This window comes from Lycium barbarum, chromosome 12 (assembly GCF_019175385.1).
Source record: "Lycium barbarum isolate Lr01 chromosome 12, ASM1917538v2, whole genome shotgun sequence".
NCBI lineage: Eukaryota > Viridiplantae > Streptophyta > Magnoliopsida > Solanales > Solanaceae > Lycium > Lycium barbarum.
In genome coordinates this window covers 78,545,463-78,572,113 of record NC_083348.1, presented here as the reverse complement: position 1 = coordinate 78,572,113, position 26,651 = coordinate 78,545,463, and the positions used below count along the sequence as shown (strand labels likewise).

At 35.5% G+C, this 26,651-nt stretch overlaps 2 protein-coding genes across 3 annotated transcripts; one reads left to right on the top strand and one right to left on the bottom strand.

Annotated features, from left to right (window-relative positions):
- Positions 1-1,168: 1,168 nt before the first annotated feature.
- LOC132622282 (carboxyl-terminal-processing peptidase 1, chloroplastic) lies at positions 1,169-9,063 on the bottom strand. The gene is made up of 13 exons (XM_060336866.1): positions 8,628-9,063; positions 6,869-6,988; positions 6,071-6,208; positions 5,409-5,513; positions 5,157-5,325; positions 4,339-4,415; positions 4,212-4,256; positions 4,003-4,086; positions 3,166-3,204; positions 2,983-3,045; positions 1,841-1,970; positions 1,706-1,762; positions 1,169-1,630 (listed from the first exon to the last, which is right to left on the bottom strand). The coding sequence occupies exons 1-12, from the start codon at positions 9,012-9,014 to the stop codon at positions 1,707-1,709; spliced, it is 1,413 nt and encodes a 470-aa protein (XP_060192849.1). The 5' UTR covers positions 9,015-9,063; the 3' UTR covers positions 1,169-1,630; position 1,706.
- A 3,716-nt stretch (positions 9,064-12,779) lies between these two features.
- LOC132623353 (uncharacterized) lies at positions 12,780-23,865 on the top strand. Of its 2 annotated transcripts, none has more exons than XM_060338097.1 (10): positions 12,780-13,172; positions 14,353-14,396; positions 14,917-15,016; positions 15,128-15,242; positions 15,434-16,029; positions 17,374-17,656; positions 18,249-18,522; positions 21,286-21,447; positions 22,426-22,887; positions 23,302-23,865. In XM_060338097.1, the coding sequence occupies exons 1-10, from the start codon at positions 12,998-13,000 to the stop codon at positions 23,587-23,589; spliced, it is 2,499 nt and encodes an 832-aa protein (XP_060194080.1). In that variant the 5' UTR covers positions 12,780-12,997; the 3' UTR covers positions 23,590-23,865. The 2 variants fall into 2 exon arrangements, with proteins under 2 accessions (XP_060194080.1, XP_060194078.1); XM_060338095.1 differs by having other exon boundaries at positions 15,413-16,029.
- Positions 23,866-26,651: the final 2,786 nt, after the last annotated feature.

Genomic DNA, 26,651 nt, shown 5'->3' with positions numbered 1-26,651 from the left:
TTGCCTTGCTGAATATTTGACAGTCATATGAAGTGTATATATTCAGATTGTCTAAAGAAAAGCCTACAGAAACTACTATGAGACAATACTACCTTTTCACCTTTATGAAACTTAGGTGACACCATTCTTGTATTAATAATTGCATTTTGATACCATACTTCATATTAGCAGCCTAATCAAGATTTCTAGCACATAATAGAATCGTGTTTACACTTTACATCATCAAAATCATATCTTGTCCACATGGCCAAAGAAAAAAGAACACCAGAAAGGAAAATTAAGGTAACTTCAACCTTACCTTTTCTGGCCCGTCCCTTTCCTCAGGTGTTACAAATATTTTGAAATTTAATCATTACTGAGTTCCAAAGTATTCTTGGCCTGGAGAAAAACTTTTTGCGAATTCAATGTAAAATACAGGTAGAATTTTGGAGAACACAACTCTGTGGCAATTACCCCCTTTGTAAACAATTACCACCTCTGTCCAAGGCAAGCAATGAAACACTTTGGGGTAATACCATTCTACCAAAAATCAACTGTGTGGGACGGGTAACACTTGAAGCGGCTTTTTATAGCACTGTGAAATTTGTGCGACTAGATGTTCATACAATATGCATGTGATTAGTTGCTTTAGTGGGATCTTTTATCTTGTTATTCCTTGCTTTCATATTGTTTTCGATACGACCTTTTATCTTGTCCTTTTTTTTTTTTCTCCTCTCTTGAGCCGAGGGTCTTTCAGAAACAGCCGTCCTACCTTTCAAGGTGGGGGTTAGGTCTGCGTATACTCTACCCTCCCCAGACCCTACATAGTGGGATTATACTGGGCTTGTTGTTGTTGTTGTTATCCTCTAAATGCAAAAAGTACTTTAATCCAGAGGCTTAAGATGGAGGAATCTAACACTTCATAATGTTTCATTATTTCTATTGTTAACTTTATATTTTGTATCTCTATTCAATGAGTAATGTGTACACCTCATTTGGGAACATCTAAGACAATTGTGTTTTTTATTCTAAAAACATCTATTTATTCTAAAAGTTCGTCTTCATAGAATCTCGTCAATCCACCTACACAGAGAGAGAATGAGGAACACTTTAATCGCTTGTGAAGTGTCAAACTCCAGCTGAATAGGGATGTCCTCTGTTATTCATTTAGTTCAATATGAGGCTCACATTCCATCATAAAATTGATTTACTCAGAAAATGTATATACAATATACATTGTTGTTTACATCGGGTAAATTGCTAGTTATATATGTACACCTTGTGCGACTAGCATCCATTGGCGCACCTGCCATCAGTAAGATAAATACAATATAACATAGCTCAGCTGGTTCTGGCTAATTTCAACATCCACTGGCCAGTCCTGCACTTGATCTGATTAAAGTTGCTGATATTGGTCTGATTTTTTGCTTTAATAGTGATGCCTAGGCAAATAGAAGAGGTTGCAATATGAATCCAATCTTTGTTTCTTCCTGATGGTGCTCAGTCAAAGGGTGAAGCTAAACGAGTGTGCAGGTTAATAACATCTGTTATTATCATATCAATCCATGTGTTGCATGACCAAGGACTAGCCCAGGTTATTCATCCATCACGGAGAATAATCAGAATTGGCCCAGAAAGGAAAACGAGCGAGCTGCATGCAACAGAAAGTGCCATGATAAGAAATCATAAGCTAATAAAGAAACCAGAAGAAAATAGAAACTGTTACCTTATCCCTCTTGCTGCATATGGCACTTGGACAGACGATTGTTTACTTCACTTAAAGCTGCAAATATTATTTAGTTTTATAATCAGAGAAGGAGAAAGAATATGTTGTTGACACATGTAAATCGGAGCCTCTTACCAGGAAAATTCTTGAAATCTGGTTCAACTCCATTGCCATTAATATCCATGTGATTTGGCGTGACATACTTTCCAATTGTTACAACCACACCCGAGCCATCAGGCAGCTCAAACACCGACTGAATCAGGCCCTGCAATGATGCGAAGAATATAGTGATGATGTACCTCAGAAAGAAGACCCGCAAACCTATCCTCCCCTGCACCACAATTTTCTAGCTATCGATATAAGAAACAGTTGGCTTCAAGCCAATTTCAAAGGTCCTCAAAGCTCAATGTGCATTAGTTGTTTAACTATTATTTTTGGCCTCAGACCAGTACATGTTAGCCTCATCCCCAAAAATCCCCCAGGTCCCTTGCATATTCAATTTATCTGTACCGTGCTTATTTTGCCATTGATAGAGAATTAATGACAGAGCATCTATATCAAGCTTTCGTACTTTGAGGACTGACTAATAGGATGAAAATCATGAAATAATGCAAAAGCGGAAAGTAGGTTAAGAAAAGAGCGACGGTAAAGTTTAAGAAAAGAGGGACGGTAAAGTTTCACATTCAATCAGGTCATTACAAGATGAATGTGCACCGCACAGCATTTTGATCTTGGTAATCCAACATTCAAGAAATTTCTTTAGTTATACCTACGCATTTAGATGATTTGAAACACTTTCTGGAGGAAACAAAGAAGCCTGGTATAGCTGGATATTGATGTAATTATGCTCTCTGTATTATACTGTTAACAATTTGGGATTGAGGAGTAGTTAATAAATATAGTGTACCATTGACAAAAGTTGCTTTACAATTTATAGAGATATACTCCTTCCGGATAAAAAAAAGTGTCCACTTAGCCATTTGCACACCCCTTAAGAAAATACTAACTCCTAGACAAAAATATGTAATTTGACTAAACTACCCCTAATTAAATAGGCATTGGGATTTGATCACATAACACTTAATAGGGGCAATTCTGGAAAAATAAGGATAATTCTTTCTTGATTCGATAAGTGGACACTCTTTTTGACCCAAGAAAAAAAGGCTAAGTGGACACTTATTTTGATCCGGAGGGAGTACTATCTAGTATGCCAATAAATAAGCTCAACTATTGAAAAGAGAAACCAAAAGCCAAAGACAATAACTACAAATTCAGACCTTGCCATATGTCTTGTCTCCCACGAGAACAGCTCTACAATTGTCGTGAAGCGCAGTTGCAACCTGAAATGAAATTCACAAATTAGAACACAAATGTTTTTTTTTTTTTTGGACAAAGGGAATTAGAACACAAATGTTTCAAAATTAAAAAACTGGTGCCGCGATGTAGTGTGAGGAACTCACAATTTCACTAGCACTTGCAGTACTCTTGTTAACCAAAACCTGCATGGAAGTTACTAAGGCCATCAGAGAAGTAAAAACAACTAGTAATATTTGAGAATTAGACAGAAAAGGACGTCTTCTTGAATTTGCAACAATAACCAGAGCCTCTCTATGATTCTAAGATCACGAGAATGTTAGCAAAAATCACCAAAATGTTATATATGAAACCTGTTTATTTCATTTATCCATTGCTCTTATCAACTTCAGCAAATTTAAGGCGAAACATTATAGTTTGAGACAGCTTCAAGCAAAGACTCAAATTAATGCTGCGGCGTGACATATAAGTGGACTAAAAGCCAATATCCAAAACTTCTTTAGACTTATATGGTGAAACTGCAAACTTGAATATTTCAGTGGTCATATACCTTAAAGAAATTGGCGGAGCATGTGGTTTAATTTGATGCAAAGTGAAATTAGAAACAAACTTCACCTTACATCTACAATCCACTTGACTTTAAAACTCAAAGGTTATCATTCAAAGTGAAGTCTCTGCTTCATACTTGACAGTGAAGGGAAGATCCCAGGTTTCTCATTCAGGACGATATTAATGCAATTGTTCATTCCAAAAAAAAAAAAAAAAAAAAAAAAAAAAAGAGAGAAAAGAAATGCAGTTTGAAGAAAGCTTTGATGGATTCTTCTGTTTCATAAGTGATGTCACAAAAACGGATTAGTGTAACAACTACAGCAAAAATATGCCATTGGAAGTTTTGAAAAATTCTGCTGGTTTAGAGATGATATCCGAGATGTGGATTCTTATACAATGAAAATTGTTAGTTTCATTCATGAAAAGTCTCTTACAATTACTGGAGCTGTAATAAGAGGAGGAGCTTCTGCAACAATATTCCTTGTATACTGTGGATCTCTTCCTACAGTGTAAATCACCTGCCAATATTTTTATCTTAGAATAGTTTCTTACTGAACAATAAGTATTTAAGGATGACAATTCAAGCATATTCATATCACAGAATAGCTAATGTTCTATATAAAAGATGAAAAAAAACGGCTACCGTGTCTCCTTCATTCAGAAAAAGTTTTGCGATTTCAATGCCAGCCTGAAAGGGAAAAATTCACCGCTTGATAAACAATTAACCTGTCAAACTCATAGAGCATATCAAATAAGGGGTAAAGGAAAACCTGCACTAGTCCACCAAGGTTATCTCTGAGATCAAGAACAAAAGATGAGGCACCCATGCCTTCGAGTCGCTTAATTGCTGCAGAAAGTTTTGACAATTTCAGAAAAAGACTACAAGCAGAAACCAGAAAGGCGAAAGCTAATACGCATTAAGTTGCTAAAACTGAAAGAGTTCAGACCATGTCTCAGGTGTGAGATCTGCGGAATAGACAATACTTATAACAATTCAGACTATATACAGTTTTAAGTGCCAACACAAAAGTTATTCCAGAATACAATAGCACATTATCTCCTGACATTTCATTAGCCATTCAGGTTTTAATGAAAAGCTATCATAACATGTAATGCAGTTCAACCGAAGATGTTCCCAATGGTTCGACGACGTTGAGAGCTACAAAATGCAATTGTAGTCATCACAGAGTGGTTTCAAGTTGTTCTCCCAAGACATGCAAAACCTCTTAACTAGACACATATATCTTAAAGTTTGTGCTTCCACTTGATTTCTGTGGAGCTTAGTTCAGCATATCTGACAGAGCCATTAGCTACATGAAACCCTCTAGTTAAATAAAACTGGATTCATTTCATATTTTATATTCTCCATTTAAGTGTTTACTTCTGGTGTCAGCATCTTCGCATATGCATCTTCCGTTATTCTAGTGAGAGTTGTCCACCTACTGTTTCACTCTTAACAAGAAAGTTTAGTTAAAAAGTAAAATAGCTTTAGTTTCTCTGATGAAGTTCTTTAGTAGCACTTAAACTAGTAACATTCTCTTTCAGTTATTCTGCTTAACATAGGGCCGCATATAGAATAGATATGTACCAGTAACCAAATCTTTTCTGGCCAATGCATTGAACTCCTTTAGGCGCACATAACCAACAGAAGTAGAACCACTTTCAATCTGCTCCAGCCGATAAAAAACCGGTGTCTTAGCAATAGATTGCCTCTCCACATTAATGGACTGGACAGGTCCACAATTCCCATGCTTAACCTGCAATCACATCATGAGAATCAGCATGAAGATGTCATTGAACAATAGACCTACTGAGGTCCGGCAGTGTACAGAAACACAACCATGATGTTCACAGATGTCCCATTTGGACCTAATAACAGAGATGATGCTTCAAAGGCAGATTTACCCAGCACATCCACCCCATTCACGGATATTAGTTCATCTCCCTGCCATGAGGTCACATGAAAGTTACATGTTAATTCTTGTTACTGAATGGTAATCAAACTAGAATAGGGAAAACTGTAGTAAAACCCAGATACTTTCAGTGGGGAGAGAGAACGTAAAGAACTGGTATGTGTTAATATTTATACTCACTTGCAGCCAAAATAGCACATCTTCATGCGGTCTACATATTTAGCTATGGAAAATTCCAATACGTAAAATATATCATAAGCCAACACGCAGTACAGGACACCTATCAAACTAACAAGCAAGGCCCCAAGCACATGCTGTGAGAAGGACTGGACACCTTGAGAGAAAAGCATGTTGAATCAGAGGCTATTAGTTTGCAGTTCAAATCTTCTCTCTCCTTTTCCAATTGTATTGTATTCATAAATAACCAAGACAAATTCCCTGCTGTGACTGGCATTATCAAGTTTGACTATAATAGCAGATATATGTAGCATTTCATCAAGAGAAAAAAAAAAAAAAAAAAACATAGCATAAAGCTAAGCAAAAAATTACTACAAGTGCTTTTGTAGTAAACAGACTGTATACGACATACCTGTCGTACACCGGCATTATGGGCAGGGCCATCCAATAGGAGCCCCAAAACCTTCAGTTTTGAACCTCCATTGCCATCTGGGACATCCCTGAGGTTTACTCCAATCCCAGTCATATCATATCTAGCCATCTTGGAGAACTTTCAATGACAAGCAGTACATATCATGGAACAAGAACACTGAAAAGTTTGTAAGACGTTTATTTGAATAAGGAAAATGCAAGATAGAATTAAAAAGAAGGAACCAAGTGAAGTCATCTATCTCATGATTTATGATACAATACCCATGCTTGACCGAAAAGATGACTAAAAGCCGAAAAGTGCTTAAAATAGTCTCTAGCACATATGGTTTCATCAAATTGGATTTCAACCAATTAAACAAAATGAAAGGATGACACAATGCAGGAGAACTGACAGATGTACTTTCGGTACGGAATCAGGACAGTTGATAATACAAATAATACAAACATATATTAGTATCACAAAAAAGGTGGGGACATAATCTAAAGGAACTTCAAATCACTAATGCTAACAAAAAAGCATCAGACCACTTGCAAACTTCACTAATAGATTTCTTTCAACCTAAATGAAAAAATACATCCAGAGTACTTAAAGCTTTGCAATATTAAACTCGGAAATAAGATTTCTAGTCCTATGTAATAATCCAAACAAAAAAAGTTTTACATTCCCATGTGGTAGTTGTCCTTCCTTCCTCTAAAATTGAATGCCAATTTAAACATGCATATCAAAATCAACATCAACACTACAGATGCAAATTTAGGTCTAAAGAGAACTTATTACCTGTTCAGGAGAAAGAAAACGTGTATAGGGGTCACCCAAGCTAGCCAACATACGCTTGATGATATCGTGAGCTTTTGACCTTGTCTGAATTGATGAACTTAAGATGTCATCTTTCTTTTGCTGGTAATAATAATAGAAAAAGAAATATTTAGCCATGAATATTTCTAAGTTGATAGCATGGCAAAGATATGATAGGGCAAGGAATGATCTAGGTAGGATGATATCATGAGAAAACAGATTTCACTAGAAACATAAAAACTTAGGTCATCTACAGACTATTTTGTTCTTGATTTAGTTGTGTTTGATATAATTACTCTGAAATGGACATAAAAACTCAATAATTTGATATGATGCAATGTTATAGATGGAAAGAAATACTTTTGAATATAAAGATATGACGTTTGCACTAGCAAAATGCTGCAACTGCTCCATTTATCGCGTTTTAATCATATTAGACATGGTGAGCAACAAAAGTTAGATTTTTCTTTCTCTGTACTCTAAGCAGCGTGAATTTTCCTTCCGCAATTATTACATTGACAAATGAAAGACCTATATTCTGCCACTATTACTACATACCTTAGTTAAGTGCAGTATCTACAACAGAAAGAAACTAAAACTTCTTCAATCTCATAAGATGTGTGATGTGACATAGTTTAATTTTAGAAATCCCAAAATAGTTGACATAAGATTCATTCACCATTCACAACTTTCAAGAATCTGACTACTACTTAATCTGACCACTATATGATGTTTTCCTCGTTAAACTAAATAGTATCACATAAAGTCCATATCTCCAACAATTAGTTTGACTTTTTCTTTTTCAATGTTCTTAGAAATAGTTTTTGTTATTCCTTCAAATCAAGAAAATCATATAGCTTTAGTATATACAAATACAACATTATGAGGTCTACAACATCCATATCATTACAGCATGCAATTCGAGTTATTTAGCAAAATATATTTGCATCCTGCCCCACCAACAGATCTAATCAGCATTTTCAGGACCATTTCAATACGAATCTTAACCTCTATCAAATTGATAAGAGTATCTCCTATGCCAAGGTGGAAGAAAATTTTCAGGTAGAGGATTCTAAATCCATAAAAAAAGTTCCACTATACATAACGAATGAAATTATCCTCCTAGTAAGTATATACCAAATATGTTCCACATATGTAAATTTTTACAAATTTAATGATCTAAGTACACCATCAAGTTTGATATGCAAGAGAACCTCTTCAACTAAAAGGGAAATAAATATCTACATATAGAATGAAATAAAGCATACTCTCTGGTGCATCCAAGGGTGTGGCCTGGTGGTCAAATAGTGTGGCCTAATGATCAATGAAGTGGATGAGAATCATGAGTTTCAGGTTCAAACCCAGCGGAGACAAAAACACTGGGTAATTATTTGTCATCTGTCTAAGATTTGGTGGAAAAAGTTACCAAGTGGAATTAGTCGAGGGGGCACAAGTTGGCCCCGACACCATAAAAAATATTCTTTAGCAGCAGAATACCAAATACTCAACAAGATATCTATCAAGAATTGATATGCAAGAGAACCCCTTTAGCTCAAAAAGGTATATTTTTTAGAGAGAAACAACATCTTACAAGACAAACTTCTGGAGACAAAGACCAAAAAAAAAAAAAAAAAAAAAGATTCTACATTTAGAATGAAATAAAGCATATTCTATCAAGAATTAATATTCAAGAGAACCCCTTTAGCTCAAAAAGGGTAGATAGAGAAAAAAAACAACTTACAAGCCAAGATTCTTGAGACCAAGAACGAGGGCTAGTGTTAAGAAAGCTGTCATTAACAATCTGCCAAGCTTCTTCCACAATCCTTTCATTGCTCACCACTTTGGACACCTCAGTGTACACCTCCTCCTCCGCCTCGTTGTCGCGACAATTTGTTACCTCCAATGAAGATTGAAGTGAAGAAGGAGATTCCAGAGCAATGGAATTAGGAGCAGAAACAAGAAGCCCCAAAGAAAGAACTAATGACACCCCAGTTGAGACAACTTGTTGAAGGGGTTTATGATGAGAGTTCAAAGATGATTTTTTTGGAAGAATTGAAGATTTGGGTGCTGAAAAGGAGGTTAATAGTGGTGGAGATGGTGGAGGTATGGGGTTGTGGAGCAGCCTCATCTTCAGAGTGAAGTGGTACACTATCTTTTCTTCCAGCAAACTGCAAAATATTGACTTAATTATATCCTTTAGCAAGTAGCAATAATAGCCAATGATACCACAACAATGACAAAAAAAAATTAAAAAAAATAAAAAATCGAGCATTCCTTATGATATGTGTTTGCTCATAAATATGTTTGATTTGACTAATTATAATTGATATATATTTTGCGTCATCAAATTACTTTTGGGGAAAATAGTTATTTGGCCCTTTATCAACTTCATCTTTTTTAGTTTTACGATCCTTTTATGTGAGATCTTCATATTTTACATATAGGAGATATGAAGTTCCTCTAACTAACTATAGGGTGTGTTCACGAAGGAAAACACTTTTCATGAAAATAAGTAAGGTTCTTGCTAATTTTTTTGTGTTACAAAAAATATTATCCCAAGGGGGCGGTGTGTGGGGGTGGGGAGGAGATAATTAATATGAAATGTCCTATTTCTACATTATTAGGGAAGTTATTCTCCTTTTCTCTAAGGAAGAAATGTTTTCCAAAAATGAGAAAATTGAAAAACATTTTCCCGTATCGAACACACACCTATTCTTACTCAGAAATATTTGATTAAGTTTTTTAGAATTGAAAACTCCTAATAGGACAAGGTTCGTCATATACAAGGTCGAATTGATGAAAATATCTAGTTGAAGGTGAACCAAAAAGAAAAAAGACTCCTAATGGTACACACCAAACAAGTTAAAGTCTACACCAAACATCTTATTTTATAGGTCACTAATGTGTTTTAGAACTATTTTTAATTAATTATAACTTTTTGTATTTCTAATGTGATTCCTAAAGGATAATACTATGTAATTAGGTGCATTTAATGAGAGGAAAGGTGTTAAAATCTCTTGAACCTTGTACTAGGATGGGTTAATCCCAGATGCATCCCACTTTTCGTCAAGGGTCTATAAAAAATAACTTCTCTATCTTGGGATAAGGTCTGTTTACGCTCTACGCTCCTCCCATATCTCACTTTGTGAGATTTCACTCGATATGTTGTTGTTGTGTTGAAATTAAATCATTAAATTCAATTAGGAGATTAAAGATGACATGTGATTGCCATATATATGAAACAAATAAGTTACATCTCTTTAAACTAAGAGGAAAAGTCAAATCCAAATTTAAGGATTATACTACTGTACTTATAGTTTAGCGACTTATGGTGCCTTTAAAACAACATAAGATAACTTGTTTTTGTTTTCATTAGAGTATACTCCTATAAGATTTACATTTAATCACCAAAAATTAATGTGGAATGATAAGCATTCTTCAATTCTTACATTTCTCGGGTTCAAGCGGGAATAAACCATTTTACTTTGAAAATGAGACTTTCTGTTGTAAGCTCGAATTTATTGGGGTCCAAAGCGGATCGCCAAGAGTGAACACCCCCCCCCCCGGCACCACCACCCCACCCAAAAAGGAAAAAACATTGCATGAAACGAAAAAGTGCGGCTTTCCCCAACTGCTTACCCAACAATCAGCATGTATCATTCTAATAGGCCCGTTGTAGAATTTAGCTCTAGTCAAATTTCAGAGCCCAAAATGGAAACTCTACTTCTTTAGTGGCCCATTAAGAATAAGCCTTTTTTCCCAACACGTCATCTTCTTTACCAAAAGATGCTTAGTAAGTTGGAAATTTGGACCAACCAATCAATGACTTTTAATATTTAAAAACTTTTTGGATAAACACCATTTGGTAATTAGATTCCAATAGTCTCATCAACGAGCGCGTGACTTACGCAGAGTGTAATCCAACACATAAATGCCGAGCTTCCAATCACTTTTCTATCACGTGCTTATGCCGAGCGTGAAATTTAATTAAAAATCCATTCACGCGGCTATATTGTCTTGCATCTGAAATTTAAAAAACTTAAAGGTATATCCAGTAAATTATTCATAATCAGGTACAATTCTCACTGATTGTTTTTTCTTGTTTTTTTTTAGTATAATTCCCTTCCCAAAAAGGATTTAAGAAGAAATCATTTTGTATTTCTTCATCCTATTTCAGGTATTGATTTGTTCGAAATAAGATTAAAGTAGATGTTGAGATATATATAATTTGAATACAAATGAGACCTAAAATACTTTTTTTTGCTAGTAAAATGTATAAGAAAATATTAAAAGATGCGAAATAAAAAATATTCACAGTTGCAAAAAAAAAAGTATTTGTAAATTGTAATATCAATACAAGATAAAAAAAAAAACTTGCAAATTCATTCCACATTAAAATTAATTACACAAAATAGATACACAAATTTCATTTCAAATTGTATGACTTTCTTGTAGTGGCAAGTATTCCTTTATCTTTTAACCGGAGGTTGTCGGATTCAAGTCCCCTTGGATACAGAATCGTTTTTGTTAGAGAACGCTTTATTCCAAATGTGGAACTTTTCGGCGCGAATTCAAATTGATCGGACTCCAATGCAAGTACTGAACATCGCGTGGAAAACCAAACCAATTTTTTTTTTTACATGATAGTAAACTGATTTCAGATTTTTAGAACACATATTCAATTATTTATCTGTATTGAACAAATCTCATATCTTTTAAGTAATTATTCATCCCTACCCAGTGCATGTAGTAAGATTTTTTCTCCAAAAAGGAAACAAACAAAGATAGATGTTCCCACTTACTACAAAGTCAAACCAAGTTTATTTTAAAATTTCAGCAGTCTTCAATACTCTCGTCCAATTTTACTTATTCTGTATTGACTTGACATACATCTTAAAAAATCATAAATAAAATGACAATTTTACTATATCACTCTAATTATTACTAAGTCAGATAATGATTGAAAACAATCAAACATACTTTAAAGTTCCGCAACCATTAACAATTCATTGAAATTTCTAACTAATACTCCATCCCGGATAAAAAGAGTGTCTACTTAATTTTTTTTTTGTTACGTCAAAAAGAGTGTCCACTTATTAAATAAAAAAAAGAATTAACCTTATTTTTTCAAATTAACCTCTATTAAAGTGCTATGTGATCAAATCTCAATACTTATTTAATTAGGGACAGTTTAGTCAAATCACCTATTTTTAATCTAGGAATTAATATTTTCTTAAAAGGTGCGCAAATGGCTAAGTGAATACTCTTTTCAATCCGGAGGGAGTAGTTAATAGTAAGAATAAAACATGTATGGAATGATAACTTATTTCTAAATTTCTCATAGTAGACAAATGAACATGAACATCTATTTTTAATTTTATACTACAAAAGTAATTCCAAACCAAAATACTTGAAGATAAAAGAAAAAAGGGAAGCAAAAAAGAAGCTAAATTCACAAGTAGGCAAGTAGCTTAGGCAGACACAAAAAAGAGATACTTTTATTTTTATTAAGGACCCGTTTGGCCATAAGAATTATTCATTTTTTTTTGAATTTTTTTCACTTAAAAAAAAATTAGTGTTTAATCCTGAAAATTTCAAATACAACTTTAAATTGTATTTAAACTTTGAAAAACAACCAAAATCTTATTTTTTATTTTTTTTAACAACCAAAACCTTATTAAAAAGTGCATTTCAACAATAAACTATTATTTGCAAAAACTATGACCAAGCACAGCTCCAACGCCAATTCAAAAATTAAAAAAAAAAAGAAAAGAAAAAGATTTTAGTATCTGTGGCCAAACGCCTGCTAAGAAAAAAAGAATCGTTTTCAAAGGAAAAAAAAAAGGTTTTTCAAGAACACAAGTATTTATTAGTAGTATTAGTATATTAGAGGAGAAAGCCCACATAGTTGTGAAAAATCCAAACCCACAGAGAGAGAAGAGAATCAGCAAAAACCCCTTCCACTGTGTGCCTCCTTTTTCAGAGAGATATATATCTACGATATACAGACGAAAACCTAACTGTAACAGATCTGAAAGAAGGAAATATATATATTGTGTGGGTATTTTGTTGTTTTTTTTCTCTCTCTCTCTTTTTTCAGAGAAAAAGAGGATGAGTAGTAGAAAGAATGGTGGAGTTGGTGGGGTACAATCCATACCAGCAGGTTCAAGGAAGATGGTACAAAGCTTAAAGGAGATAGTAAACTGTCCTGAAGCAGAGATCTATGCTATGCTTAAAGAATGTAATATGGACCCTAATGAAGCCGTTAATAGGCTTCTTACTCAAGGTCTTTAACCCCCCCATAAACCTTTAATTCTTTTAATATCATTTTTGGGTGTTTGTCTTTAGATATTGTTTTAGGGTTTTTTGTGTTTCTGTTAATTTTTCAGTAAAAGTAACTGCTTTTTGATGGATAGAATCAAGAATCTGTAAGAATAGTTCTTTTTTTAATTGGAAATACTGCGAGTTAGCAACTGTGTGTGGTTTTTTGAGGAACAGGAAAAAGAGAATAATAAATTACAACACTTTCATGCTTATAGGTCTTTTTTATTAAAGAAAGAAGAAGTGACAACAGTTGGTTGTGTGTGAACTATATGATTGGTATCTTTCATCATGTGTAGACAATGCCATTTTCTTGAGTGCAAGATTTGATTTTTATGGATAAAACCAAGGAAAGTAATAGAATCTGTAAAAGAGTTCTTTTTTATTGAGTGCGTGTGAAGTATATGGTTTATAACTTTCATCATGTGTAGATAATACCCGTTTCTTGAGTGCAAGGTTTGTTTTTTTTTTTTTTTTTGCTATACCTGTTAGTTAGTTCCAGATTTATTAAAAGTTATGTTAGCTGATTGAGCATGCAATGTGTGGTTTAGATAATTATGTGTCAAGCTATATCAGAAAGAGAGGTGATGTTTCATTGATTCAAGAAAAGAAAGAAATACGGTCTTAAGGGCTTTTGCTTTTCGAGTACTAGGATTTCTTTTCTAATGCGTTCTGTGTTAATTATTGTCTTATTCTTATCTTGTTTACGATTACGATTAATCTTCTTTTACAATCTTTACTTAGACTTTTACTTTAATGCTGTTGCAATTTTGGCGGTACAAGTACTGAATTCCCTGTTATGTAACTTTTGTTTTTGGGAACTGCGCACTTTACTGTCAAGAAGCACGTGTTTGCTTCTCGTTTCTCTCTTAAAGCCCCAGTAACTTAATACTTTTTGTGCTTTCACTTTTAGAACATTGGTTTACTGCAGTTGAATGTGTTCTTGTTGTTCAGAGTGTCCCATCTTTTAGGGAATCCCAATGAATCATGTTTGCCTTCCTCTGTGCTCTTCTATGCTGTAATTGTACTTGAGGTGATAATACTTCTTGTTATTCTGTACTACATGGTCTGCCATCTTATTGAATGGCGACCATAGTTTGTCATTATTTTGATCACCTTCTAATTGAAGTTTGTTGATTGGCTAGATACTTTTCATGAGGTGAAGAGCAAACGTGAAAAGAGAAAAGAGGTTCGTAATCTTTACTTAAAGCAAGAATTCTAGAGACAAGTTGGTCATGGAGCTCTGATTTTAATTTTCTTGTCCTTAGTACTTGCCTATTTCTCTTATGATTTATTTGATACAAGATTAGCGAAAATTGGTCTCCTCAGATCTCTCACTACCCTGGTTTGAGATTAACTTCTGATGGAATCCTGACTATATCATCTTTAAAAACAAAGGAGAAAAGAGAACGATTCTTTATTTGGAAATTTGATCCGTAGAAGTTCTTTTTAACAGGCACCTGATTCTTATTCTTGATATTCCAAGCTCTCTTTCTGTTTTATACTAATAAATGATGATGCACTATTCTTTTCAAAAAAAATTATGGTGCATTATGTTGTCTTGAGTCGTGCACCGCACTTCTTCTTGATATGTTTTTTTTCTTATCTGATGGGTTACATGCTCTAGCAGAATATTATAAGGTGTTATTATGTTACTCTATCAAATGGCTTGTTCATTTCTTCACATTCCATATTTATCTTTGGTTCAGAGTAAGGATATAACTGAATCCAGGCCACGTGGTGCAATTAGCAATTCAGGCCGTGGCAGCAGGGGAGGTGCAGAACGATATGTTGGGCGTGGTGGATCAGGTATATGCATGATAACGTACAATCTTCTTCAAACAGAATCAAGTCTGAGTTCTTATAGTTTGTCGTGTTATCTCATGAGGATATCATTTGGTTTCTGACCGCCTTTGCCAGAGTCTACCAAGCCTACTCCTGGATACAGAAAGGAGAACGGATCAAATACGAGTAATGTGACTTCTACTCCTGGAGTTTCCGGAAGTAACATAAGCAGGAGGGCTACAACCATCAGGTTAGTAGATTCAACTTCTTAAATAGGTTAGTTTCTCTCAAAAGGACATCAGTTGCTTTTAGATGCTCGTCTTTTTGGTTCCAGTAGACTACTCCATGACCCCACGATGTGGTTCTTTCTATTAAAGTGTCCCTGGCATTAATAATAACTAACTGAATAATTACCATCAGCTTGTCTGATACGTATTACAGTGATGTTGCTGCAAATGAAAGTAAATGGCCAGCACCTGCAGCAGTTGATGGTGTTTCATCAGTCTCACAGCATTCTTCTGGATATCAACCCACTTGGGGCGGGGTGCCTGGTCAAGTTTCCATGGCTGATATTGTGAAGATGGGTAGACCACAGAGCAAAGTGCCGAGTGTAGCTCACCACAATGTCAATGCCAACCAAAACCATGTTCAGGGGCTCCCTTCTGGTGCATCACATCAAAATATTCAGTACTCTGATGATCATACTTCCAAATTTTCTGAGGTGCATCAAGAGCCTGGGGATTATCCGGTGCAACATCTTTCAACTGATGAGGAATGGCCCGTGATCGAGCAGCCATCTATCTCGGAGCCTCCTGCTGATTCAGAGCTGCATCCTGATCCAGCTAACGTGTCATATGACAGAATTAATCCTCAAACTGAGATTGATGAGGTTCAGGAGACAGATGACCCCACGGTTGAAAATCTTGGTAGTCCTCCAAGTAGAAAGTTGCAGGAGGATAATGCTGGAGGGGCATCTCTTTATGAGAATGACCTCTACAGATATCAAAACCAGAATCATACTTTCGAGCATCAACAAGGTTAGTATATCACAGTTTTGGATTTGGTATTGTAATATGCAACAACAACAACGACGACAACGTACCCAGTGAAATCCCTTTCACAATGTGGGGTCTGGGGAGGGTAAAGTGGACTCAGACCTTACCCCTACAATGTAATATGTAATATGCTTTTAATTTATTATCAGCTTGTGTCATAGTTCTTTTGACATGTTACTGGCTATTGTTTTTGTTTTCCCCTATAAGGCTTCCAGGCTTTGGCAAGTCTGCAGTTCCAGTAAACGAAGGATTCTCCATTTCCCTTTCTACCATAAGTATAATGTTATCATTGCATGTTCCGTAGAGAAACTCTGAGGGGGAGCCAGGATTTGAAGGTTATGGTTCTGAACTGACGTCGAACCCATAACTCGTTGTAGATACTGGGTTAATAGTTAATACTCTATCTCCGCCCCTTAAGAAACTACACTGGCACGTGGAGTTTTAGGGATACAGTTCTAGAACCCAGAGCTTGGTCTTTAAATAAGCTTGACATGCAGTTATGGCTCTTGTATGTACGGATTATTTAGTATGCGGAATGGGACATATAGAAGCAGTGAAGCGCAGGAAAGTTCATCTTAACTTCTTGTGGAACTCTGTCTTACTATATTTGGAGCTTCATGTAATTTTACTGGTGGTCACTTTTGTTTGTCTTTTCACCTTTTGATGGTAGTGTAGCATAAAGAACCTGGTTGTTTAAAACAATGCACTCCTCGCAGCTTTTCTGTTTGTTTTAGATTTTTGATAAGAATTTAGAATATCAATCTTTTCCTGCAGTATGCACATTTTGGTATTATTAATATTTTATAGATGGTCCTACATTATTTGTTTAATTTACTGGCATCTGATAGATATATGTAAAGAAGGAAGGCCGGGGGGCTGAGTACTCCTGTTCATACTCATAGGTTGCCTCAACATGAGGTGATTGCTTATTAAGAGGTTCTTCCCCTGCAGAATCGAATATACCCTGTAAAGTTGAAACTTGGTGGTCTTTTGACAAGTAATTTGATGTTTGGTGCTTATCCTAAAAAGTCGAAAGATGCCTTAAAAGTCATACTTTGTACCTGGCCCCTTATTTGAAAGAGAAGAAAATCCTAAAAAATATCAGGCCATCTAGAAACTTCTCTTTTTTGAGGGGGAGGAGCATACATAGAGATGCTACCTAGGAGGCATGTAGACCTGCTTTTCATGTCATTGTTTAGCTTCAATTTAGTGAAAAAGCAGTGTAGTTTCACTGCATAATCAAATTGTTGTTGTTCCATGTATGGAGTTCTGTTACTTATAGAATGTATATTTTTGTGTAACAATGCTCTGCCATCTTCTTTGCAGTTGAAGATGTTAATGTCTCTGCTTCATCAGTTACTGCAAACTTGCAACAGTTAAATGTACAGGATGATCGAGAGTTGCCACCCGAGGGAGACGGTCCTTCTGTTGTAATCCCAGACCATCTTCAAGTTCAAACTGCAGACTGCTCACACCTGAGCTTTGGTAGCTTTGGCACTGGTATTGGTGGATCCTTTTCTGGGCCTTCGGCATCTGCTCCAGTGAAAGCTACTTTGGAAGATGCACCTAAGGAGGTGGATGGTTCATCAGTTGGGCACTTGGGATCCAGGTAGGCCTCCTTCTAAACTGTAGATTTTCTTTAATTCTTTGTTGCTTTATCTAATTATCAACATATTATGTAGAAATTATGTTATGCTAATATACGAAAACTCTGCTGGCCACTTTCTCCACTTAGGTGATTGGGATAATTCTCAATCATTTATTTTGCCTCAGAGATCTTATTTTCCTTATTTTGATCAATCAAATTAAGTCCTGGAGATGCATAATTTTGCCTTTTTACTAATCTAACTGCAAATGTCCTTGCAACTCTTAGTATTTTTTGTAGTTGGCTTGTTCTAAATGTCCATCATAGTAATTGATCAGATCAATCAATACTATTCTTCAATCCCAAACGAATTGGGGTTATGTATCTGTATGAGTCCTCTAGACCACTTCACTATAGTCGGACTCATTTTGTTCCAGTCAAATATATTATCATTTAAGACAGGCGGTGCTTTAGATTACATATCATTTTGAAGTATAAAATATCTATCTTACAGGATAACATTAATCATCTTATTTTTGAGGTGTCAGAAGTTAATCTCCCATGCAAAACATGGTAGCTGAAATTATTCCTCTTAATTGCTAATGTATTATCGCAGAGCTCCGGAATACTATGCTGACGAGTCTCTTGGCCATGCATCTGAGAGTAACTTGTACCATAGAACTAATTCAAGTTCCGGAAATTATGATGCACCTTCTGCTTCACAACCAGAACCTCTGAAAGCAGAAATAAATGAACACGGAAATCAATACTCCTATCCCTCCTCTGCTGCTGGCTACACATATGAAAGTGCACAACAAATGGCTGCAGCATTTAGTCAGCCTCAGACAAGTTCCCAGATGCCAAATCTTGCTGCTTTCTCTAATGTAATGGTAAGAGTTTCCTCCCTTTGTCAAGGATGTAATTAGTTTCTCTGCTCTTCATTCAATGTTTGCCTGTGTAATTTTGGTAGCTCAATTTAGAAGGTAATTGTACTGAAACCTGTCTGAAAGTATATTGGAGTGAATTCTACTGCTCAAATAAAGTACATCGAATTTGATTTCTAGTAGGTTTCTTGGCTTAGGGGGTTGTATATTATAGTTGAACTTGTTATAACCCGTATGGAGACATACACAATAAATAATCTTTATCAAAAAATATACACAATTAAGTAATTGCTTCTCTCTGTTATACTTTCTACTCACTCTCTCTTTGGTTAGAGAGGGTTTCCTCACTAGTGGCTCACTATTCTGTTAGGTTTAAAATGATATATGAATGCTATGGTAGGAGTCTCAGAGTTGGTAGTTAACTTCTAATATTTGAGCAGAGGGAAGAGGGTCTAATTGTGGTGTTTAGTTGGCTTCACATTATGCAATCTGCCTATTGCGCATGGATACATGTTTGCATAATACTGTTCTGAAAGATGATGCATTCATATCTATGGGAAGTCTCTTGTTTTTTGGTGCATTGAGAGGTTGGGGTTAGGTTTAGAAGTTTGTGACATGGTTCTTGGGATGATTATTCTTAAAACGGAAAAGGGCCTAAAATACCCTCGAACTATTAGAATTGGTGCAAAAATACCCTCCATCCACCTTTGAGCCCCCAATACCCCTGTCATTCACCTTTGAGCTCCCAAATACGCGTGACATCCACCTATGCGGTCTAATATACCCTTATTTCTAACAGTCCCATGTTGATGCCCAATTTTGTCCATCCTTTTGTCCAAGTTACATCGTTAACCTTCTATTTTAATATTAATTATATTTTTTTTATCACAACCTATAGTTAAATTTCTTGATGATCTCTATTATTATTATTATTATTATTATTACTATTATTATTATTCTTACTATTACTATTATTATTATTATTATTATTATTACTATTATTAGTACTATTATTAGGACTATTATTATTAGTACTATTATTAGTACTATTATTATTATTATTATTATTATCATCATCATCATCATTATTATTGCTACTGCTACTGCTACTACTACCTTTTCGTTTTACTAGAAAAAAAAAATCACTCATGCAATTATTCTCCTTCTGGCTTGATTGCAGTGTTAATCCTATTTGTCTTCTCTATAAATATTTATTTAAACATATTTTTTGTATTAGCGTCACACTTATAGTTGTTGTTATATTTCTATGATTACTTTACTAGTACAAGTGATAAAACTATTTACCAAAATATTTTGTCCCTCTACTTTTATTATAATCATGAAAATCTATTTGAAATTACTATATTCCCCAAATAAACCAAATAATTTTTTTTCACCCATTTCCTGAAGTTTCTACCCAGCCCATAATCCCTTTCCAACTAAAAATCCCCAAAGGCATCAGGTTACCCCCAAAACCAAATATCCATAACTCATTGTTATTTACTCAAATTCCTAAGACCCCGTCATCTCTAAATTTCCTTAAAATCAAATATTCCCCGATTCTCGTCGAAATTCCATGGCTACAAAATCCCTTTCTTTGTGCCTTTTATATTCTTTCATTTATTCTAGTTTGATTTTCTCTTCTCTTCTCTTTTCAATTCCACTTTCTTTCCTTAATTCATTCACCTTAATTTCTTACTAGTAATCATAAAAATCATAGCTTAATATCCTCCTTAATTGCGAATTCGAAACTTTTCCTCTTTTCATCTAATATGCAAAGAACAAAATGACAGAAGTTTGGACCCGAATCTATTCGAAAAATCCGTCCAAGTTCAAGATTATTATTAATAATAATAATAGTAATAATAAAAGTAATAATAGTAATAGAGATCATCAAGAAATTTGACTACAAGTTGTGATAAAAAAAAAATTAATAATCTAATAAAATAGAAGCTTAACGATGTAAATTGGACAAAATTGGGTGTCAACATGGGGTTGTTAGAAAATAAGGGTATATTAGACCCCATAGGTGGATGGCAGGGGTATTTGGGGGCTCAAAGGTGGATGACAGGGGTATTTGGGGGCTCAAAGGTGGATGGAGGGTATTTTTGCACCAATTCTAATAGTTTGAGGGTATTTTAGGCCCTTGTCCGTTCTTAAAATGTGTTTCTGTTTTTGGTTTGCGTGGGAATGATGTCAACTGCTAAGAATCTTGATCCATTCAAAATCTAATAATGATTTGACCATTTCTGACTCTCTCGAGTCTAATTATTACTAGTTCTTTGAAACTTAATTTTTGGCAGATGTCACAAGTACAACATGATTCTTATGAACTTGTTAGTACACTATAAAGGAATTGATCTATTGTGATCCTGCCCTTTTCTTGTGATCATTTTTCATAGGATTTTCTTATGAAGTGCCTAATGCTAAGAGTTTCGTTCTGCTTAATCTGTTTTTGAAGTTGATAAATATAGAACAATAGTGGCAAACTTATAAAAAATGTAGGTCTGCACCACTATTTGGGCATACTTGGTATAAGTGATAATTTGCTATTTTTGTAAATCGTAATGTATAGTGAATTGGTTTTAGTTTTACAAACTCCAGAAAGATAAAACTTATAATACCTGCTTCTCCCGTAGGAGGAGTGGCAGGTCAATGGTGTAAAAGAGAAGCAAAATAGGAACATCTAAGTTACCATTTCATTTTTAGAGAGCCTAGCACCAGAGTTTTCTACAGTGAGTTGCTCATTTTCCTATTTTGTTTGAGCAGGCCTTCACAAATTCGTTGCCCAGCACTTTGTTAGCAGCTAATGTTCATGCTGGTCATGAGTCTGATCTCGCATATTCACAGTTTTCTGCAACACAAGCAATGGCAGCGAAATATGGCAACTCTGTTTCTTCAATTGGCGGTTCAACAATTTCCTTGCCCGAGGTAATGCTATCCTGATGGAGCCTATTGATTCTTCCTAGTGAACGTCTATTTCCTCATGTGCACTTGGCATATTGCTCATGTGTTGCTTGTCAAATTTTTCATGTAATGTAAAATGCAAAAGATATCGCTTTTCTTATACTTGAAGTAATTCTAATGGTTGTTATGGTTGTTTATTTGTGCATAAATGGAAATGTACATAATGGATATAGTTACTCTTAACACTTGTGGGATCTCTTAACATTGGGAACGATAGTTTGAAGATAGCTTTTGCTATTGAAAACTAAAATTTGAATGTCATCTCTCCTAACATCCATCCAAATGTTTAGCAGCCAACTTTTGGTAGTTTGTAAAACCCCTATAGTGTTCACTCTGTATACGAAGAGAATAATACTCGTCATGGATTTCCATAGTATTTCAAAGGCTAACTTGATATATTTGTGTGGTACAGTTTAGAGGCTCTTGCTTGTTGAAAGGAGGAAAGGAAATTCACCCTTTGAATTTAGGAAAACAAGGAGGCTGAAGCTGTGTATAACTTTCCTATAACAAAGCTATATTTTGGTTTTCCTTATCAAAAAAGTATTAGTACGATTGGCTTCTTATAAAAATTGTTACCTTTTGATTTTCTCATGTAAGATTTTCTTTTGGTTGTTGCAAAAGAAAAGAAAGGGTAATAACTTGTTAATAACCTGAAATTTAAAGATTCACAATAGAAGTTGCTAAATTCCGACTCCTATAGGACCTATAAAATCGATTCCTCTACGAGGAATGTGGAGTGAAGCTCAATTGACGATTCATACAAAAGCTATTGTATAAATCTATTATAGTTCTCCTTTATTATGAAAAGGTGGTGTAAGATGTGGACAGAAGATTTTCTTCTCTTATGTCTTCTTCCTTTCTAGAGTAATAAGTTTAATGATTTTGCCCCTATCTCTTATTTTCGTGATGTTCATAATTGATTTTGTATCTTTTGACTTGCAGTCTTTGAAGACTGTTGGTTATCCATCATCACAGCCTGCACAGCACACTCTTTCTGGAACTAGTGCCTCCACTGGACCTGCTGTGCCCCAACATCTTGCTGTACATCCATATTCCCAACAAACACTTCCTCTGGGACCGTTTGCTAACATGATCAGTTATCCCTTTATGCCTCAGAGCTATACATATATGCCATCTGCATTCCAGCAACCATTTGCTGGTAACAGTACTTACCATCAGTCGCTAGCGGCAGTGCTCCCTCAATATAAGAACAGTGTTTCTGTCAGCAGCTTACCTCAGTCAGCTAGTGTTGCTTCTGGGTATGGTGGTTTTGGAAATACAGCAAGTATCCCTGGTAACTTCCCAATGAACCCCCCTGCTGCTCCGTCTGGTACTAACTTGAATTACGATGATGTGTTGAGCTCTCAGTACAAGGATACCAATCATTTGATGTCTCTTCAGCAGGTAAGCATTTCATTTGGTATATGAGCCGTTCGATTCCTTAAAGTCAATATGATAAAATGCCGTCAATTCTGTCTTTCTCTAATGTAATCAACAACAACATACCCATTGTGATCCCACAGGTGGGTCTGGGTAGGCTGGGGTGTACGCAGACCTTACCCCTACATTTGTGGGGTAGAGAGGCTGTTTCTGATAGACCCTCGGCCCAATCTTTCTCTAATGTAATAGGTTTAGATATATTTCTGAACTATAGTATTTATAGCAACTGCTTTCGTCTGGTTAGCTTCTTTTTGTTTAGCTCCCGCTTTTCTTGAAAGGGAGCTGTAGGAATGCTGTGTTGTATCATTTTTCTGTGCTTGTTGTATTTTATTATTTCAGTATTTGCTCATGTATATGTTCATTCTCCCTTCCTTTCAGAGCGAGAACTCAGCTATGTGGCTTCATGGACCTGGATCAAGGACAATGTCAGCTGTTCCTGCTAACACATATTATGGTTTTCAAGGTCAAAACCAGCAAAGTGGTGGATTTAGGCAAGCTCAACAGCCACTGCAGAACCATGGATCTTTAGGCTACCCAAATTTCTACCATTCTCAGGCTGGGATCTCATTAGAACATCAACAGCAAAATCCGAGAGATGGGTCATTGGGTGGCGGCTCCCAAGGCCAGCCAAAGCAGTCTCAACAGCTATGGCAAAACGGCTACTAATCTCTTACCTGCCTCCTGCTTTTTTGGAGTCCTGTAGTGAGTGTGAAAGTGGCCTTTCAGGGTGTTGCTTTGGAAGTAACTAAAATTCAGAGTCGACTGGCTGCTGCCCTATGCTTCGAGGTTGTACTTTACATATTTGTCATCAGTCAAATGTAACGTAGGTTGCGAGCTAACTTCGTGCTAGTGGACTTGTCTTTTGTTTCTTTGACTCTATATTACACAGTTAACCCCCTTTGCTCTTTTTCTATAGTGAGAAGTGATGTTCTGTTTCCACTAGCAATGATTGCCATCCGTCTTAGTTTCCTAACCAGTTTGACACTGCTTGTTGCACAACTTACTTGGACTCGGTAGTTTAATTTTCAGGTTATATTGATTTCCTACTTTTAAGTGAGCCTAAAATTCCAGACACAATAGGATGGGATGTACTAACATTGTGATATCCGTAGTAGTATTGATGAAGACTAGTTTTGTGGTTCAGTCCTTAAAGGAAGTGTTGAGGGTCACCTCAAAGATCGCTCCTTTATTGTGTGAGCGTCTTATATGATGTATTCATATGCATGGCTCATTTTTATAGTCGGGTGAAGGGTCGAATTTGCTCTTGTACTAAACTGTCCGTTATATTTTTTGTCTAATGTTATCCTAGCGGGTAGGAAGGAGTCTCATTTTTGCTGTTGATTAATGATTCCTATGGTGCACAAACTTCAGGCTAATTTAAACTATGGTAAAAATTAACGGGTACCTTTGAACTTTTCTTTTTGTAGAATTTTGACGTGTGTCAATCCATTTCATGCTGGAGCTTTGTTTCTGGTAAATTTTAGAAGTATGAACGGATTTAAAGTGTAATGAAGGCAAAGTGACAGACTTCGGATTGTATATGGGTGAGTTTTGGACCCTTTTTCCCCTTGGAATTGAGATAAAAATCCAACCTTTAATCACATATAGCCTATTTGGTGTCAGATGTGGTTCAATTTCTACTTAGAGTAAGTAGGCATAATATTTTAAGATAATTCATGCCTTCATGCCATAACAAAATCGAGGTGACTTATCTCATGAATAATCGTGGACTCAGTGGACTAGCCTATAATGTGAAATGGACCCCATTAAATGGTACTGGCTTTTTAAGATTTACTTATAATGAATTGAGAGATCTAATAGGGGCAACTTTGGCTTAAGCTTCAGTTTGAGCACGAGACCTAAAAGCTAGATTTGGTTCATAACGAGCTTTATAGCCTGTTTGGCCGAGCTTCTAAGAACAGTTTATTTAAAAAAATACTTTTTTCAAATGCACCACATTTAATCCTCTTGTAGCATTGGTGCCAACAAATACTATTAGACCAATTTTAAAAAATATATGTACATAAAATACCTAGTTTTAAGGAGAGACCATAGGTTCACGTGTCTCATAATTTACCTATAAATTAAATTCGCCCCTGCTTTCATGCACTACTCTTCATTCCTCGACACATACAAACTTATATGTTGTGTGCCTACTAGAGCTAACCTCGGCAGAGGCAGAGGCAAAGTCAGAATTTGAAACTTATGGGTTTGAAATTCTAATGGGCAATTCGCAGAATTGCCCTTCTTTTGGGGTGGTATTTAAATTTTGCCCCTCATATTTGTGGTCTTTAAATTTTGCCCTTCGGCTAAAACCCATAGGTTCCGGGTTCAAACCCCCGCTCAGTCAAAAATTTAAAAAAAAATTGCAAAGCAGAGTTTAAATTTCGCTATGCTCCCTCCGGCAGACTTTGCCTTGAAGCATATATATGTATTTTTTTTTTTAACTTTTCAAGGTAAACTTTTAGTAATGCCTTAACTAAAAGTGTGCCCCATAAAACATAACTAAAAGTATGCCCCATAAGGCGTAAGTTTTCCTTAAGGCATAACTAAAAGTTTTCCTTATAAGACAGGTTTAAATTTTGCTATGCCCCCTCCGGCAGACTTTGCCTTAAAGCATATATATGTATTTTTTTTTTTAACTTTTCAAGGTAAACTTTTAGTAATGCATTAACTAAAAGTGTGTCCCATAAAACATAACTAAAAGTATGCCCCATAAGGCGTAAGTTTTCCTTAAGGCATAACTAAAAGTTTGCCTTATAAGACAAAGTTTAAATTTTGCTATGCCCTCTCCGGCAGACTTTTAGTTATGTTTAACTAAAAGTCTGCCGGAAGGGGCAGACTTTGCCTTGAAGCATGCATATATATGTATTTTTTTTTTTTTTTAACTTTTCAAGGTAAACTTTTAGTAATGCCTTAACTAAAAGTGTGCACCATAAAACATAACTAAAAGTATGCCCCATAAGGCGTAAGTTTTCCTTAAGGCATAACTAAAAGTTTGCCTTATAAGGCAAAGTTTAAATTTTGCTATGCCCCCTCCGGCAGACTTTTAGTTATGTTTAACTAAAAGTCTGCCGGAGGGGGCAGACTTTGCCTTGAGGCATATATATATATATTTACTTTTCAAGGTAAACTTTTAGTTATGCCTTAACTAAAAAGTGTGCCCAAAAGACATAACTAAAAGTATGTCCATAAGGCGGAACTTTTCCTTAAGGCATAACTTAAACTTTGCCTTATAAGGCAAAGTCTATGCCTTAAGAAAAGTTCTTGCCTTATGGGGCATAATTTTGTTATGCCTTAACTAAAATTCTGCCCCATAAGGCATAACTAAACTATGTCTTAGGAAAAATTATGCCTTATGGGGTAGACTTTTAGTTATGCCGGATCCGGCATAACTTTAGCTTTTCCTTAAAGATTGTATGCTGGATCCGACATACACTCCCCCAGTCCTGCCTTGCGAAATTATTTTTTAATTTTATGCCTGAGCGGGGGTTCGAACCCAGAACTTCATGTATTCGCCCACCTTTTCAAGCAAAGGGCAAAACTTAAAGACCACAAATATGAGGGGCAAAATTTAAAGACCACAAATTTGAGGAGCAAAATTTAAAGACCACCCCAAAAGAAGGGCAATCCGCGCAAAAAAATGAATTCTAATTCCTTTAAGTTATTGGGCTCTAAATTAACAATCTATACATATTCAATGAAGTTATTAAGATAATACCGGGTTT

What these genes read in the sequence shown, in the direction of transcription:
- LOC132622282 (XM_060336866.1), bottom strand. Translation starts at nt 9,014, where the DNA reads ATGAGGCTGCTCCACAACCCCATACCTCCACCATCTCCACCACTATTA. An exon ending in TTATTACAGCTCCAGTAATT is followed by an intron (nt 3,205 to 4,002) that starts GTAAGAGACTTT and finishes ACTTCCATGCAG; the next exon opens with GTTTTGGTTAACAAGAGTAC. An exon ending in AGATTTCAAGAATTTTCCTG is followed by an intron (nt 1,763 to 1,840) that starts GTAAGAGGCTCC and finishes TAATATTTGCAG; the next exon opens with CTTTAAGTGAAGTAAACAAT.
- LOC132623353 (XM_060338095.1), top strand. Translation starts at nt 12,998, where the DNA reads ATGAGTAGTAGAAAGAATGGTGGAGTTGGTGGGGTACAATCCATACCA. An exon ending in TAATAGGCTTCTTACTCAAG is followed by an intron (nt 13,173 to 14,352) that starts GTCTTTAACCCC and finishes TTGATTGGCTAG; the next exon opens with ATACTTTTCATGAGGTGAAG. An exon ending in AGGAGGGCTACAACCATCAG is followed by an intron (nt 15,243 to 15,412) that starts GTTAGTAGATTC and finishes AATTACCATCAG; the next exon opens with CTTGTCTGATACGTATTACA.